Raw genomic sequence first — 15,753 nt, 5'->3', positions numbered from 1 at the left:
TATCCAAAATACAAAGGTGATAAATACCTAAAACACATACCAGGATTTTTGTGAGTGTACAAGGTCTCCTTATGAAGAGCTGTTTAGGAAACTCTAGACATGACTATTACCACTGGGGATGAGATTCCTTTTAGCAATCTTTAGGTACCTATTTTATTGGCTCTACATCTGAAGTAGTTTTATGGACCTTATTTTAACCAAGCTGCTGTCATAGCATGAGATGTTCCATCCACAAGCAACCATCTAAAACAGACCTTATGAACAATGTACTAAGAGCATTCACTACAGTGTAGACTTGTAAAGTTAGGCAAGGTGAATCCAAACCCACATACCTAGAGGTTTAGGATATGCTGGAGATGAAGCAAAATCACCAAAATTCTCTCCACCTACAAATTTTGGTGGATTTTATTCCAAGAGCAGAACTCCATTAAATAAACTCTGATGACTGAAAGCCATACAGAGCCTACATTACAGTCAACCTGAACAAAGACTTGGGTGACGGATTCTATTCCCAACCTGCACAACATCAGACAATTCATTTAATGTCTACCACTTGTCTACTTAGGCTTTAAGTTCTGGCAGAAGAAACTCTCCCTGCACATCATTTTGTCTGTCTTCAGACAACAATTATGTTCTGCATACCTGGAGATATACATTACTACTGATATTATTGATGTAATGCTTAAGAGAGACATCACAGCAGGGGAGAAATGATAATTCTGAATAATTCCCCAGTCCACCCCAGGGGCCCTCCTTTTTATCACCGTGTATATGGCTTGCTGGCCATTCCACCTCTGAATCTAGTTCTTTTGGAGTCATTATACTATTTGCAAATAGAATTGATATTAGGTGTGTAGCAGGAAGAGACTGGACTGATTCTGACCCCCCTTCCTGAACTCCATTTACAATCACTATACCATTCTTACATACACCACTCATGACCAGATAGCATGGCAATAATTAAGTGAACAAAATCTGTAATTTTAAATAATAATATATTACATGTAAGTACAGAAATATAAACAGCTCTAAAATCCAGTTCTAGGTGGAATGGATTATGTTTGGAAACTGCATTCCTGTCCAGCATCTGCACTGCATTTCTCACTGACTCATACAGCACATATGCCTATAGGGAACCTCGCTGTAGATAAAGACATATGAAATTGGTAAATCACTGTTGTGATTAATCATGTTATTGAGTGAGGCAAGAGGCTTCTTGTCACTTTTCATTCATAAAATGGCAGGAGTCAGAGATTTCAGCTTAACAGACTCTCATCATCTCATGAAAAAGATTTATCCATTCAGAATTTCACAGGTAAAAACTGTATTAAAAGGCTAAAACAATAACAAAATTATTGTGGCAGCTCTGAGCAGATGTATGCAACTGCTTAGCTGTGAACTCCTTTCCTTACTGTCCTTTCCTGCTGAGGATGCATAACAGGGCAAGGACCTGTCTTTGCTTTTCCAGCACCTGGCACACACATGAAGGCAGAAACTCCCATAAAATAGAACACTAAAGCTGGATACCATCATCTACAGAGATAAATGCAAAATCCGTTTTCATATGATGAAGTTTATAAACCAGTGAAAATGCTACAAACAAAAAATACTCTAAAGGCATTCCAATAAATAAATGTTGATAGGGCATCTTTTTATTAAGTAAACCAAAAAGTGAGCAAAGCTGAATTAAAGTGCCAGTCTGAGAAGAATTAAAGTGCCAGTCTGAGAAGCTGCCAGTGCCATTGCACTGTATCAAAATCATAGCCTCCTATAAAACTGTCTGTTGATGCATTAGCATCTTGTACTCTACAGAACAGAGAGATAACTCTGTGATTCCAAAAGCAGATTGCCAAACACAAGTGTGTTTGCAAAGAGGCAAGAGGAGACAAAGGGAAAGGAATCGTGCAGGCTTTTTCACAGCCACAACTTACTTACGACTGGGACAAGCTGAACTGAAAAATTACTTACACAAATCACATTGTGTCTAGGTCATATTCAGCAACTGTCAGCTAGAAAATGGTGATACAAAATCACTAGTTGATCTTGTCTCAATTACTCCTGTAGTTTTGTTACTGTCCTTTCCAAAACAACATTTTTGTCTCAATAAGATTATGTAGTTAAAAAGTAGTTAGGAAACAAACCACACATTGCCTTCTAATCCCTTCTGCTTTGTATTCTGCGTGTATGCATCTCGTCATCTTCGTCTTCATTCCAAAAGACAGTTTGTCCAGAACACCACATTGAGCAAATGCCCTCATTATCGCTTCCCAGAAAGATAAGGCTTTTTGAGTTCTACCTTAGCATGCAACTGGTTGAGAAAAATGCCAAATAATCAGTACTGCATTTGTTTTAACTGATGTTAAAACTGTCCTTTTTGCATTCAATCTTCTCTAGAGTTTGTGTCAAGAAGTTATGCAGATACAAGATCTGTCTGCCACTGAAGACAAGGCTTGGCAGACCCATACAGAGCTTTCATCTGATGAACAGATCAACATGAGAAATGTCAGCAGAAAGGGTCACCTTCAGGTCAGGTTTACATTCCCATCCTAGCAGCCACCAATACCTGAGTCCCTATAAGTCACTGGTACCTGTGGTAGCTGCACAATGTATCCCAAACAGCGCAGAGCTCAGCAGGGATTGTAAACCCCTCACACGCTCAGCCCATGCTGTGTGGCCACTCCATGGAGTGGCCACTGTGACAGCACTTCTACCTCAATCTGAAGTCAGCTACGTCCGCACTATCAAGCAGAGAGTAGCTGCAGACAGCTAAACATTGCAGACATGCCTGATATCTCAGAAGACAGGAGACTTTCTTGAAAATATAGTTCCTTGGAACCAATGTTGGTTTTTGGTGGTTTTTTTTTTTTTTAGCCTCGTTTTTTTTTTCTCTGCATTTCATTAGCGTACAGCTGACATCTATGATGTTGTTTAATTTTATGTAGTACCTAATGAAGAGAACATCTATGTGTATATGAGATTTAATAAAAATCTCTCTTTTGAACTGTTTTGTCTAATTGGAAATACTAGGATTCCCAAATCAGTCTGTGTGAATAAGTACCAACTCTGAGGATGCTCATATGCAATTTAACTTTTTAATCCTTTAAGAAGGTTAAACTATTCAGTCTGGCCAAATCTATTTCTCATATAAACTCTTTTTTTTCTGTTGTTGTTGTTACAGGCAATAAAATGATAGAACTTAATTTTTAATGGTTTGTATCAAATACAAACACAATAAATAAAAAATTAAAAGCCACAATAAAAGGAAAAATAATATGGAAATCCCTGCGTCTGTAGGATGACTCCGTCGCTCCCATGGGTTTGTACTCTTGGCTTCAGGGAAGCTTTGCTTCACTATATTTATTACAAAATCTGTCGGCTGAGTACCTGTAACAGTGTGAATAAAAACATGTGACCTCGCCAAAGACAATATGATACATCATGTTCCTTCCTTTGGGATCCAAAAGACCTTCTTGAGTCAGTTGGCTAAAGAAGGGCTGCTTCTGGATAATAGCCTAGGATGGTTCATCAACTATCAAACTAAATGAAGACATTTTTTTAATCAGAAAAACATCTACCTCCTTTTTCCTAGCTACCTGAGAAAAGCACAGGCATCTGCTCTAGAGAAGCTTTCAGTAAGATCCAATTTCAATACCCTAAACCCTTTTTTTCTTTAGAGAACATCTACCAGGCTTTAGATTGACCTGTAGCTTCACAGTTAAAAAAAAAACCAACAACCACACAGCCCTTGGTAATACCACCTACTTTACCCATTCTTCACATACATTCCCTTTGCCATTCGGAACAGGTACATATCAACCCTGTTACTCTTGAAATAGATGCTTGCTGAACTAAATAACTGAAAATCCTAAATAACCCCACATCAAACGAGTTGTTGTTAAGAATAACATTTCAAGCATCGAAAATATTTTGGGTGACAGTTTGAGGGGAACAGGTGATAGCTCAGAGGGGAGGAAAAGTGAGAAGGAAGAAATTTGACAGGAGGTGCCCAAACTGAAAAGAAACAAGAAAAAAAAAAAAAAAGAAAAAAGAAAAAGAAGAAAACAGTTATCTTTGAGAGCAAATCCTGAAAGTTAGAATTGGCATTTCAGAAGCTTAAAAAGAGTTTACCTAAATGCAGTATCTTTCCTTAATTTATTGGACCAATGGTACAATAATTCCAAAAGTCTCATGCTGCTCTTAAAACTAATGCTCATGAAGAAGTAAGCACTGCTTTCTTCAAACCTGTGGCCTCTTCACCTGCACTGGGGCTTCCACCAATGGTGTTAATTCGTAGCTGGGCAGAAGCTGATAGCTACTGAATAGCTGTCAGACATTCATAATTTTCAGTCACCAGCAACAAGCTGATGCCTGGTCTCATCAAAATTCAACATCTCTGTTTTGATGTTCTTTGCTAAATAGTACTTGATGGCAACAACAACAAAAAAAACCAACAAACTAAACAAACAAACAAAAAAATCAAACTGTTTTACAAGCTTTAAGAAGACATCAGGAAAATTAAATAGAGGCAGGATTATCTGTTTAACCTGGAACCAGACTTGAGCCCTCTGACCGCCTGGGAAGTCATACTATGTTTCTGTTTCTCTTCTCTGTTTAGACTGAAAGCATTTTGAAGCAGATGCCTTAAATGCATTTGTGAAAAACCAGAAAGAGATCTTCCTGCAGTGAGGTTGCTGTCTTGTGGTACTGTTTTAGAACATTGTCAGATGTAAATAAAAAACTGAACAAAACACATAATGGAGAAGTCAGCCCTTACCACAGATTTTCCTAGCTTGCACGTGCTCTTTTAAAAAAAAAAGAGGATTCTGTGTTTTTATATAGAAATAGGATGCATCTGCTCTCAGGAGCCAGGGAGGCTACCAGGAAAATGTAAGCACATGAAGCATATGCTATGTTCAGAAACAATAAAATACCAAACCAACCAACCAAACAAAAAAACCACAACAAAAAAAAAAAAACAAAACACAAAAAATCCCTGCAACAAAATGAAAAAAGCCTAGATGGATGAAAGAAAAGTGAACACTACCACCTATGGAAAGGCACACATTCTTCTTAAATACATCAAGAAATGGTGTAAAGCCAGGCTGGACAGAGCCTTGGATGACATGGTCTAGTGTGAGGTGGGGTAAAACTAAATATCTTAAGGTCCTTTTCAAGCCTAACTATTCTACACTTCTATGCAGCTTTTTTTCTTGCTATAGGTTGTGTACCTCAAGAAAGGGTGGGAAGAATGTGTCTCTCATTCCCTTACAGACTGACGTTTCCTTGCCCTCAGCTGACCAGAGCACAGATTTGAACCTGCATGGCACTGAGCACTAACGTAGCCCCTGGTTTCGCTAAGGGTCTTTCTCTCCAAACCTGCAGCCTGCTTTTCACTCATAGCTCTACTCTTTCCCCCATGCTGCTGTGGCTGTCCACAGAGCCTGTGGGATAGTATTTTTTTATCTCATTGTTCCCATGTTGTTACTCCCATGGCCATGTACACGCAAAGCTGGACAGTGTTTTTATGGCAGGTTCTGTATGGGGCTTTCAAGTTTGATGAGGATGCTACCTTACAGGCAATGGAGACGGAAAGGCACCTCCAAAGGGTGGAAGTTATCTAAAACCTTTGGGAATGTCACTAAGAGCTCTTTGCCCCCAGTGCTTGGGGGCTTTTCCAGGAGAGGGAACACTCAGGCCTTCAAGAATAATTTTCTCTAAAAATCATTTGTTAACATTACTGATTTTGTCTTCAAGGCACCAGTTTCGATAAAATGGTACTGCTCCAAACTTAGAGATATGAAAATGAGAAAAAGACAGTAAAGAAAATCAATAAACTGAGCAATCCCACAAAATAACCCCTTTAATTTTTGTAAGCGACTTCAAAAGCTATTGGGATGAATTTTGGAAAATTCATTACCCCATACGGTTATTTGCTCAGAACAAAGGACTTGTAGACTTCATTGTATTTGTAAACATTTCGTTCAACCCAAAACTTGGTTTAATCCACTTACCACTTGAAATTCTATGTCAAAGAAAGGAAACAATTCTTGAGGATGGTATTTAAGTGCTTAAATCAAAGCAGATTTAATCAAAGCTACATGCCCCAGGCTCACTTACACATCTGCTTCCCTAACAATGGGGAAATGACCCTGACTGTCCCTTCATTAACTCTATAAATAATGAATCCCAATCAGTTATCCTGTGCCTGATGAGAAGAAAAATACTATTTTAATATCCAAATTTGAGATTTTATGGGTTTTTTTGACACAGTCTTTGTCTATGCAACTTTTCTTTTTTGGCCCATGTAGTTATCCATGTGCATCATCTTGATATAGGCATGAATTAATGACTGAGGCAGATATCTGATCCTTCTGCGTAGCACGAATGCGTAGCCTTTTCAAAATACAGCAAGAATCAAACAAGCGGAATGATTTTTTTTTCTAATTAGCAACATGCTCTTCTCCATAAAGCTTGCTTTGCTTTCTCTCAAGGGTACACTATTGATAATGCTTTCTGCCTGCCTTTTACCCCTACTTTTCTCAACTTTCTTTTATGATACAACTCTTCACAAAATGATACACCTTTTCATTTTTGAATGTGTATGATCTTTGATCTGAGCAAAGAATCTATTGTTTTTCTTTAGTAATTCTATATTTATCCCTAATGAAAGAAAAATCCCTAACAGTAGTCTAATAACAGTTTAATAACTAAAATAAAGTAAAATATAGTGATGACATGTTAGCATCACTATACCAAATATCACTAGATCACAGTAACACTATATTATTATTAGGGTTAAGACTGGACATTAGGAAGCAATTCTTTACAGACAGGGTGGTCAAACTCTTCACCCATGCTCCTACCAGTTGACATCCTATACATTCCTGTACGGCTTTGCCCAATGTCTTTCTCTAAGAAAATTTTAATTACAGTGTCCAAACGATTATATCAAATAGGCAAGGTCATGGACCATCTTTTGACAGACTAGTATGTGTCTGTTTCCTGTAATTTTATTGTTTTTACAAAGGATATTTTTATCATCAACACAGAAACTTCCAAAATGGTTTGCATTTTTAATATCTCCACTACACTGTTTCTTGCTATAAATGTAACAAAATATTATTATTATGGCATAATGAAAACATTACTTTTTTTAAAAAAAAGATGTAAAATAATTCCCTACTCTGCTGCAGTGATTGAACATGTAATGGTATTCTGCTCAGACCTGCCATAAAACTGACCTGCAGGAAAATAAGATTTACTTACCTATCCTTCCCTTGTATTTTTAAGTAAAACCAGTACTATTTCTCTCAGGACCAAACTCAACAAAGGCATCACTTAGTCAACATGGCAAAAATGCTGCTAGTCCCATGGCAGAAACATTTTTTATGCATAGCAGGATAGTTATTCCACATAGAAGTGAACATACAGCATTCAGTGTCCATTACCTTTACTCCCAATTGACTATTCATTAGAAAAAGACCAGAGACAGTCTGTAACATTCATACACTAAAAGGGGCCTCCTTCGCTAAAGTTAAATTAAACCCTGTTCCACCTATCTACAAAGAAAGATACTTAATATATGCTTAAGAAAGCACTACTCTGGCCTTGTTCCTAGCACTTGATAACTTTTACCATTACCTCTTTTCAGGTTTCTCTATTTCAGCTGTTCTTAGGCTGCGCAGGTGGCACGTTGTCCCCCAGCCCTGCTACCCACATCTATGCCTTCATCTCTCATTGTCTCTCCCACTTTCCTCCCTCTGTGAGTAAGGAAGCATTTTTTCTCAACTTAGTCTTCCTGTAAAAAATATGGTTCCAAGTGGCCCATGCCACCACCTCTGCGAAACCAGCTAGAAGCACCGTTGTCCTCATCACATCCCTATAAAGACCTTATGGTGCTTGTTGTAGGTCCCAATAACATTCACTTCCCTCTTGGCAGAAGACAGGGCAGAAAGAGTGAAGTGACTTTCAGATAGCTCTAACTCTTGCCTCTTGGAAAATCCAAATTCACAAGCAATGCTGCAAATGCTGGACTGGGACTACTCAACTGGCCCACACCAAGTATTACTTGTACTTTTAGGCACCAATACCGGCAAATTACATAATGCATTTTTTGTCTATTTATTTGTTTTGCTTTGGAAAAAGCTGCAGGGAGGAACTAGTGGTACACTATTCAGTGGGAGCAACTCCAAAGGCAGTCAAATCAAGGCCCTTCAGATTGACCTTTCTAAAGCTTTTTGCTGTGTCTTCTCCAGCCTGTACCACTGAATCGTTAGGTCAACTTTGACTTCTTTGTTCCTCAGCTATCTTTGCACCTCACATTCACATCCATAATTGAATTCTTTCTCTGACTTGCCACCCTTTCCTCAATATTCTCGTTGTCTTCAACCTATCCTTTCCTCACTGCTGCCTCTTAACACTCTCAGAAACAGTTTCTCAGAAACAAAAACACTCTCAAAATACAACAGACGATTGCAAAATCAACATAGAACTTATGCTGTGCAACTTGGACTACTTTCTGCTTTGTGCTCATTCAGTTTCTAGTACAAAGAATACCTTCTTTTTGTCAGTGCTTAGGTATTGGCACCAAAATCATGCACAGAAAATAAACTGAACCATGGTAATGCCAGATCATGATTTATAGAACAGTGAAGAACCATTTTGTATTGGGAAGACACTTCATCTCAGATACAACTAAGAAAACAAGTGAATTTTTACTATGGACTGTTTCATACATATAATATTTTTCCTCAGAAACATGGAATTTTAAATGCATTGTCAATTGTACTGGAACAGATTGGTTGCTGTTGTTAAGGAAGATTTCTTATGTGCTTTACCTGAGCTAGTAGAAGCAGGAGACTTGCTGCGTCGGGATGGGCCCGGGCTCTTGGTGGTGCTTCTACGGGAAGTCGAAGCTATTTTGGTATAGGAAGTGGATTTCACCACCCGACATTCTAAAAGACAAAGAAACTACATAATTTAGCAATTAAGAAAGCCAGCAAAATTCTGCAATAGAAAAAGCACTGAAAAGCACAAACTTTTAGCCCACGCTTGTTTTCATTCACCTTGAGGAGTTTTATGGGAAAATATAAAATCTGTATAAATGGCTCCATTAAAATTGAAGTACAGTATATACCACATCTCAGACAAAGAACTGCTGCAGTAATCCAGACTTTCAGATACCATGGTTACCACAGGTACTTAGGATAGCTTAATTTAACAGTGCTGAGACTATACATAAAATTGATTTGCTTTTGAGGATTTCAGCACAAGTGGTCTTTTCTGTAAATGATCCAAATGCAGTGTAAGCACTTCTGTCGACCTAGGCAGTCTCCTCTGGATGAACCAGAAGGCTGCTTTTATACATCAAAATGTTAGGACTGTATAAGATGACGCAGGTGTCTGTCACTCATGAAAGGTTTGAAGAAAGTGAAGTATGTTTGTTGCTCCTGCTTAATCCTCTGGTGAGCAACAGCCCACATTGTATAGCACATGCAATTCATCACAGGTTGAGGGAAATGGCACTACTTGCTCATAAGAAACCTCAGTAAAATCAATGAAGAGGCAAAATTACCCTCCCACTTGAGAACACTTCAAGATGTTCAGGTTAGAGTTTATATACACCCACACAGCTCTATAAGCATTTTTGCATTATGCCTGCAAAATGGTTCTTGGCCTGAGGATGAAAGAACTTAGTGTGTAAAACGCTGATGTTTTGCACTCATAATGGATACTGAATTAATCACCAGACATATTACACAGTTGGGGAAAAAAACATTTTCACTTCTTTGTCAACATACAACTAGAAGTATGCAGTAATGCTTATACTGTCTTCACCTGATGATGTCAGTATACCTCACCTGTTTAAAAATACATCAGTAAAAATAGAGTACTATATCAGACCTGTTCCCCATTTTCTTCTCATGGTTGAGGCTCCTCAACACAGGCTAAGAGAAACAAGATTTTTTTTTGTCCCTAGTCAGAAAATACCATGTACGAGTCTGCACATTATTTAGTCTTCACAGATCAGTTCAGTCTGTAACATAGTTTGACAGATTAGAGAACAAAGAAATAAAATTGAGCATAACTAAATAACTTAAACATATCCACCAAAGAATGATGTCATGAAATGTATTTATCTTGTATTTCTCTTGGCTGTCCTATTTGTCTTTTGTCAAGTTCTTGAAGGAAATAGAAGCAAGAATTGACGTATTACTGAGGGAATATCCAGCACAGCTGAGAGCTGAGAGGGCCGGATAAATGCCCTGGTCTTCCCAGAGAAGCTTGTCTTCTCAAACTCTCCCACCTTCCTGATGCCCAATAGTAGCTTACTTCTTTCCGTTGACACTTAGTGTGATTCATTGATGACTACTCTCATTTTATACTGAACAATGAGTGGAAATGGAGAAAAACATTTACTCTTTTGAAGAGGAAATTATCAACTGAAAACAGGAGGAATTAGATGAAAGCTTTCAATTAGATTCCACTAGGTAACCACAGCAGGATCCTTATGTTGACCTGTTGGCATAAACAGCTGCTCCAGAAACCATCTATATATGTGGAATGTTAACAGGTTCTTTACCTTACTGTAAACAAAGACTTTAAATGCCCAAACCCCTAGCAGCCAACTTATTTGATCTTATAAAACTAGGATGTAATCCCAGTGTTTGCCCCATTCACAAGAATCCATCAGGAAGGGAACTGAATATTCCAAGGGTCAACAAACAACAAGACTCAAGTAGAATGACCCAATCAAGCTAGAACCATTAGAATATAACCATTTGCTTAGTAGAAAAACTGAAGAGTCCATGAAGAAAACAGCTAACTACTTTCTGTAATATACTTTACTATGTAAAAAGCTTTTCTGTTTCCAACATATAAAAAAACAACTATCTGCATCCCTCTCCTGCAATTCATGCTATACACTAAAGTTTAACTCTAACTTTATTATAAACATTAATACTCATCCAAGTTCCCTCAATACCTTATAAGTACCCAGAGTTAGAATGAGGGTAGAGATAAGATTCTGTATTTGGATGTGTATTTCCTCTCACAGTATTGGAAAGGTGAAAAGTAGTATGAAAGGAAAGAAGAGTCAGCTAAATGCGCATTCAGGTTACCTTTCCATCCTAGTGATATAATGCTGTTGAGGACAATATTCAAGACAAACCTTACATAATTTTCAACCAACTCTTCCAGAAATGAAAGCAAACCAATTTTTTAAAAAGTTATTATTCTTCATCTTAAGTTTGTCACACATGTGTAAGCAAAGTGTGTGCAACCTGAACTGCAGAGGCTAAAAGTATCTTGCAACCATCTTCCTCCTCTCCCAGCAAGAAATGCTCCTGCTCATATGATATGGAGGGGTGCTACCATTTCTGGGAAAGACAGAGACTGGCAGCTGGCTGCACCCTAGGGTATTTGATCACTCTTCACTTAGTCAAAAGGGTGATGTTAATAGTAGTCTGAAAATTGTCCTGATGGGCTACATACAGACCATGACCTCTATACTAGTGGCATATTATCCTATGAGAAAGCTACCTTTCACAGCTAGCTGAACATTAAATCTCCCCACTGAAGCGGAAACACAGATGACCATATGTTCATATGATAATTTGAGAAATGAACAATAATCACAGGTTCATAGGATAATCCAGGCTAGACATGAGAAGTTCTCTAGTCCAATTTTCTGCTCAAAGCTTGAGGTAGCCTCACATTCACAGTCCTGGTCCACCTGGGGGACACTTCAACCAACCTAAGGAACAACACAGCAGGGCACAAACAGTGCAGAAGGTTCCTGGAGAGCATCAATGACAACTTCCTGATCCAAGTGATAAAGAAACCAGTGAGGAGAAATGCTCTGCTTTACACTCACAAAAAAGGAAGGGCTCACTGGTGATGTGAAGGCTGAAGGCAGCTCTGGCTGCAGTGATCACAAAATCATGGAGTTCAGGATTGTGAGGGGATGGAGGAGGACAAAACCCAAGATCACAGTTCTGGACTTCAGGAGAGCAGACTTTAGATCCTTCAAGTATCTGCTTAAAAAAGTCACATTGGATAAGGCCCTGGAGGAAAGAGGGACCCAAGAAAGCTGATTAACATTCAAGGATCACCTTCTCCAAGCTCCAAAAGAGTTCATTCAACAATCAGGAAGATGAACAAAAATGCCAGGATGTCTATATGGAGGAACAAGCTGCTCCTGACAAAACTCAAACATAAAAAGGAAGTATAAAGAAGATAGAAATAGGGACAGGTAACCTGGAAGTCTGAGTGTGCAGACAGTTAGGAAAACCAACGCCCAACTGGAATTGAACCTGATGAGAGATATCAAGGGCAGAACCAACTGCTGAATGAGGCTGGGCCTTGGTGACATAGAATATGGAAAAGGCTCAAGTACTTAATGGCTTCTTTGCCTCACTTTTTACTAGCAAGTCTGGTCTTCAGGAATCCCAGGTGGCAGAAGCAGGGGGAAAGCCTGGAGAAAGGAAAATCTACCCTTGGTGGAAGAGGGAGAGATTACAGAATACTTTAGCAAAGTAGAACTACGTAGGTCCATGGGACCTGATGGGATGCACCCTGCAAGAAGGGATGCTGAGAGAGTTGGCTGATGTCATTACGAAGTCACTTGTGATAATTATCGAAAGATAACAGTGATTGGGATAGACATGTGAAGACCCAGCAAATCTCACTCCTATCTTCAGAAAAGGCAGAAAGGAGTATGACTCCACCATCTTCATGGAGAAGAGATGCTGTCCCACTGGCAGTGGGGACTGCTGGCAGGTCCCTCTGAAGCCATCTCCTCCATGCTGAATAAGACCAGCTCTCCTCACAGGGCAAGTGCTATAGCTCCCCACCATCCTGATGATCCTCCTCTAACTGCCTCTTATTTGGTGATGTCTTCCTTGAACTGGGGACTTTAAAATGGAAACAATATTCCAGATGTGGCCTCACAAGTCCTGAGTAGAGCACAGGAGACTAAGTATTTCCCTGCCTTCACTGAGTCGACTCCTGTTCATACAGCCCCAGATGCTGTTAGCATTCTTTGCTGTCAGGGCAACTATCTCTTCTCTTTAGTTTGTCACATAATTTTTTTCACTTTACCTATTTTTCTATTTGTACAAACCTTTTTGAGCTCAGTTATGAACTTCTTTGGCACAATTTTCTTTTTCCTCTCAAAAATAATTCACGTCACAAAGTTTTAAAAGGTAGTAGCTTAAACACCACTGTGAACCCTACAGTAAACTTTGTCAAGTGCCATGTTTCCTATGGGTTTGGAAGTTTAATAAATGACACTGGCTGAGGTATGCCATGTGGAGAACCATGTGGGCAAGACTTTAGTGCACACTGGGGTCAGGCAAATCATGTTTTCATGACTAGTTAGAGTCTAAAGGGGTTTCCAGTCATGGGTAGAATACAACCATGCTGCTTGTTGTAAATAGGTCTCAGCTCCTATAAACAGTTTATGTATGTAATTCTGTTGTAACATTTAGTTTGGAAAAGAAAATTTTACTGCAGGCAAAGATCCCACTCAGTAACCACACAACCACTGGTTGTCTTCTCTAAGACATTACCATAATCCTCTTGTTACTGTAGGAGAACTAGATGTACATAAAGAGGGAGGGAAAAAACAACAAAAAATGCGTGGTTTTTTAAAACCATATTTTCTTCACAGAATCTATACTGGTAAGGAATAAATATGTATCTTCTCTTCAACAGTATTCTGGTAACTATACAGCAGGTTCTTGGTAAGCTAAAACTGTATCAGAAATAGATCTGAATTCCTGACAGAAGAGAGTTACACTGCCTTTCTTACTCATGTGGGCAGGCTCAGCCAAGAGGAACACCAGGTATTTCTATATTATGTTCAGCAAGGAAAGAAATGTAGCATGAAGCCCCAGTCCTTCCTCTCCCCACTGGCTAACTAAGATTAAAGGAACAAAATGATGACACCCAAAGTAATGTGAAGCAAAAGAATGTCAACTTAAAGGTCTGATCACAGGCTTTACTGCTTTCCAATTCAGAATACCAGATAAATAAGAATGTTTTTCCAGCCAAAAAATCTTTCAATATGTTCTCTCATATAACTACAGACAGAAGTACAAAGCAGGAGAGAGAAGTACAGACTACTGGCAGCAAGACTAACACTGCAGTCCCTTTATAGCATGGAATATCACTGCAGAGGTCGGAGGCATTTAATTGACATTAACAACACTAAGGCTGAGAAAAAGAGGAAATACTCCAAGGCTATGACTTGACATTACTGAGAAACAAAAGGGACAAGATAAAGACCAAAAAATTCCTGAGATTATACAGTGGTGCCAATAAGCAGTAGGAACTGGTACAACTAAGAGGAACCCCAACATATTTACATTTGAGTTCTCAATTCTTCCTGTTGTCAAATGGATAAAATGTAAGCATGAAGTAATTAGAATAGAAAAGAATCATAGAATGCTAACATGCAGAATCATAACACCTCCAGTCTCCAGTCTCCAGCTCTGTGATGTTTCATTTACAAAATGTTTCATTAGTTTCTATGTTCATTAGATTTTACAATGGCAAGAAAGCAGCAGAGAGTAACTAATGTAACAATAAATGTGTCATAAAACGAATAAATTTAATGTGGTTTTCAAGAAGACTGTTTAAAGTTATCCAAATTACCAGAAGATCAACAAAGGTTACTTGTCAGCTTGTTGACCAGCCTTCATGAGTTCTTTCTGGCCTAAATTATCACTCTCTTCTGTGTCTTCCCTATATAGGGAAGAGAACATTTAACTTGGTTTCAACAACAGCTGTATCCTACAGATAAGCAAGGAGGGAGGATCGAGGATGTCTGTGGTTGCTGGTAAGCCATTTTACTGTAAGCCTTAGGCTGATACTTTTTACCACTGCTTAAAGACATTAGCCTCACTAGCAATGTCCTCAAGCCAATGAATAGATCGTTACCCCAAATGCAGTACTGATTTTAATTTTTAATGTTAAGAGTAATTTGTTCCATGTTGTTAATTCCTACTGCAGCTAATAAGATTTTACCTTTCAGTTGCATTCATGCCTTCAATTAAAAGCAGTCATCCTCCTCTTGCAGAACTAAGTTTCACTTTCTTCAGCAAAAGGGAAACGGCACCATCCTATTTAGTGACACTGCAATTCAACCAACCCTACTGATGAATCAGTGGCAGCTATGAATTGTAATTACACCATGTTCGAAAGGGTCACTGTCACAGTTTCCAGAAATGAAAGGGATATAAGGTGTTTCACGGAGGTTTAAGTAATTTTAAATCTTCTATCGTCATGGTTGTGCCTACTTCAATTTTGTTCTGCATGTCTTCCCATTCAGTGTGTTCCTGATCCAGATGGACAGTGATGTATGCATAGAATACAAAAATCCTAAAATTTTATCCTATGCACTAAGTTGTCACTGCAAATGCATGGGGGTTTGAGACATCTTAACTTCTGATTTGATTTTTTACCACTAACCAGTCCTCCACTCATTAGGAATACTGTCTCTTTCAACTGTGTGCTGAATATTTGTAGTAGCAAACAGCTAAATAGCCTCTTTTTTTTTTTTTTTCTGCCAAAACCATGTTTTGACTGAGTATAAAATATAGAAAAAGTTAGATTTTCTTTCATGTGGAAAAAATGACAGTTTTGAAACTAGGATAAGTACTTACCAAAAAGGCAAAAGCCACATACAATAAAACATGAACAGTTAAAGCCATTTATTGTAAATCAATAAAATAATCTTGCAAGCTCTTA

At 38.5% G+C, this 15,753-nt stretch overlaps 1 protein-coding gene across 4 annotated transcripts in view; it reads right to left on the bottom strand.

Moving 5' to 3' along the window:
- DCLK1 (doublecortin like kinase 1) overlaps window positions 1-15,753 on the bottom strand; it is a 242,869-nt gene that overhangs the window by 67,443 nt on the left and 159,673 nt on the right. For all 4 annotated transcript variants that reach the window (XM_061457505.1, XM_061457501.1, XM_061457502.1 and 1 more), the window contains exon 5: window positions 8,838-8,954. In XM_061457505.1, the coding sequence (XP_061313489.1) occupies window positions 8,838-8,954 (117 nt within the window). The remainder of the gene's footprint in view (window positions 1-8,837; window positions 8,955-15,753) is intronic.

The sequence above is a fragment of the Pezoporus flaviventris genome, unplaced genomic scaffold (genome assembly GCF_033815535.1).
Source record: "Pezoporus flaviventris isolate CSIRO_AGI_PZ_B2104156 unplaced genomic scaffold, CSIRO_AGI_Pfla_v1 ptg000025l, whole genome shotgun sequence".
NCBI lineage: Eukaryota > Metazoa > Chordata > Aves > Psittaciformes > Psittacidae > Pezoporus > Pezoporus flaviventris.
This window is presented reverse-complemented; position numbering and strand designations above follow the sequence as displayed.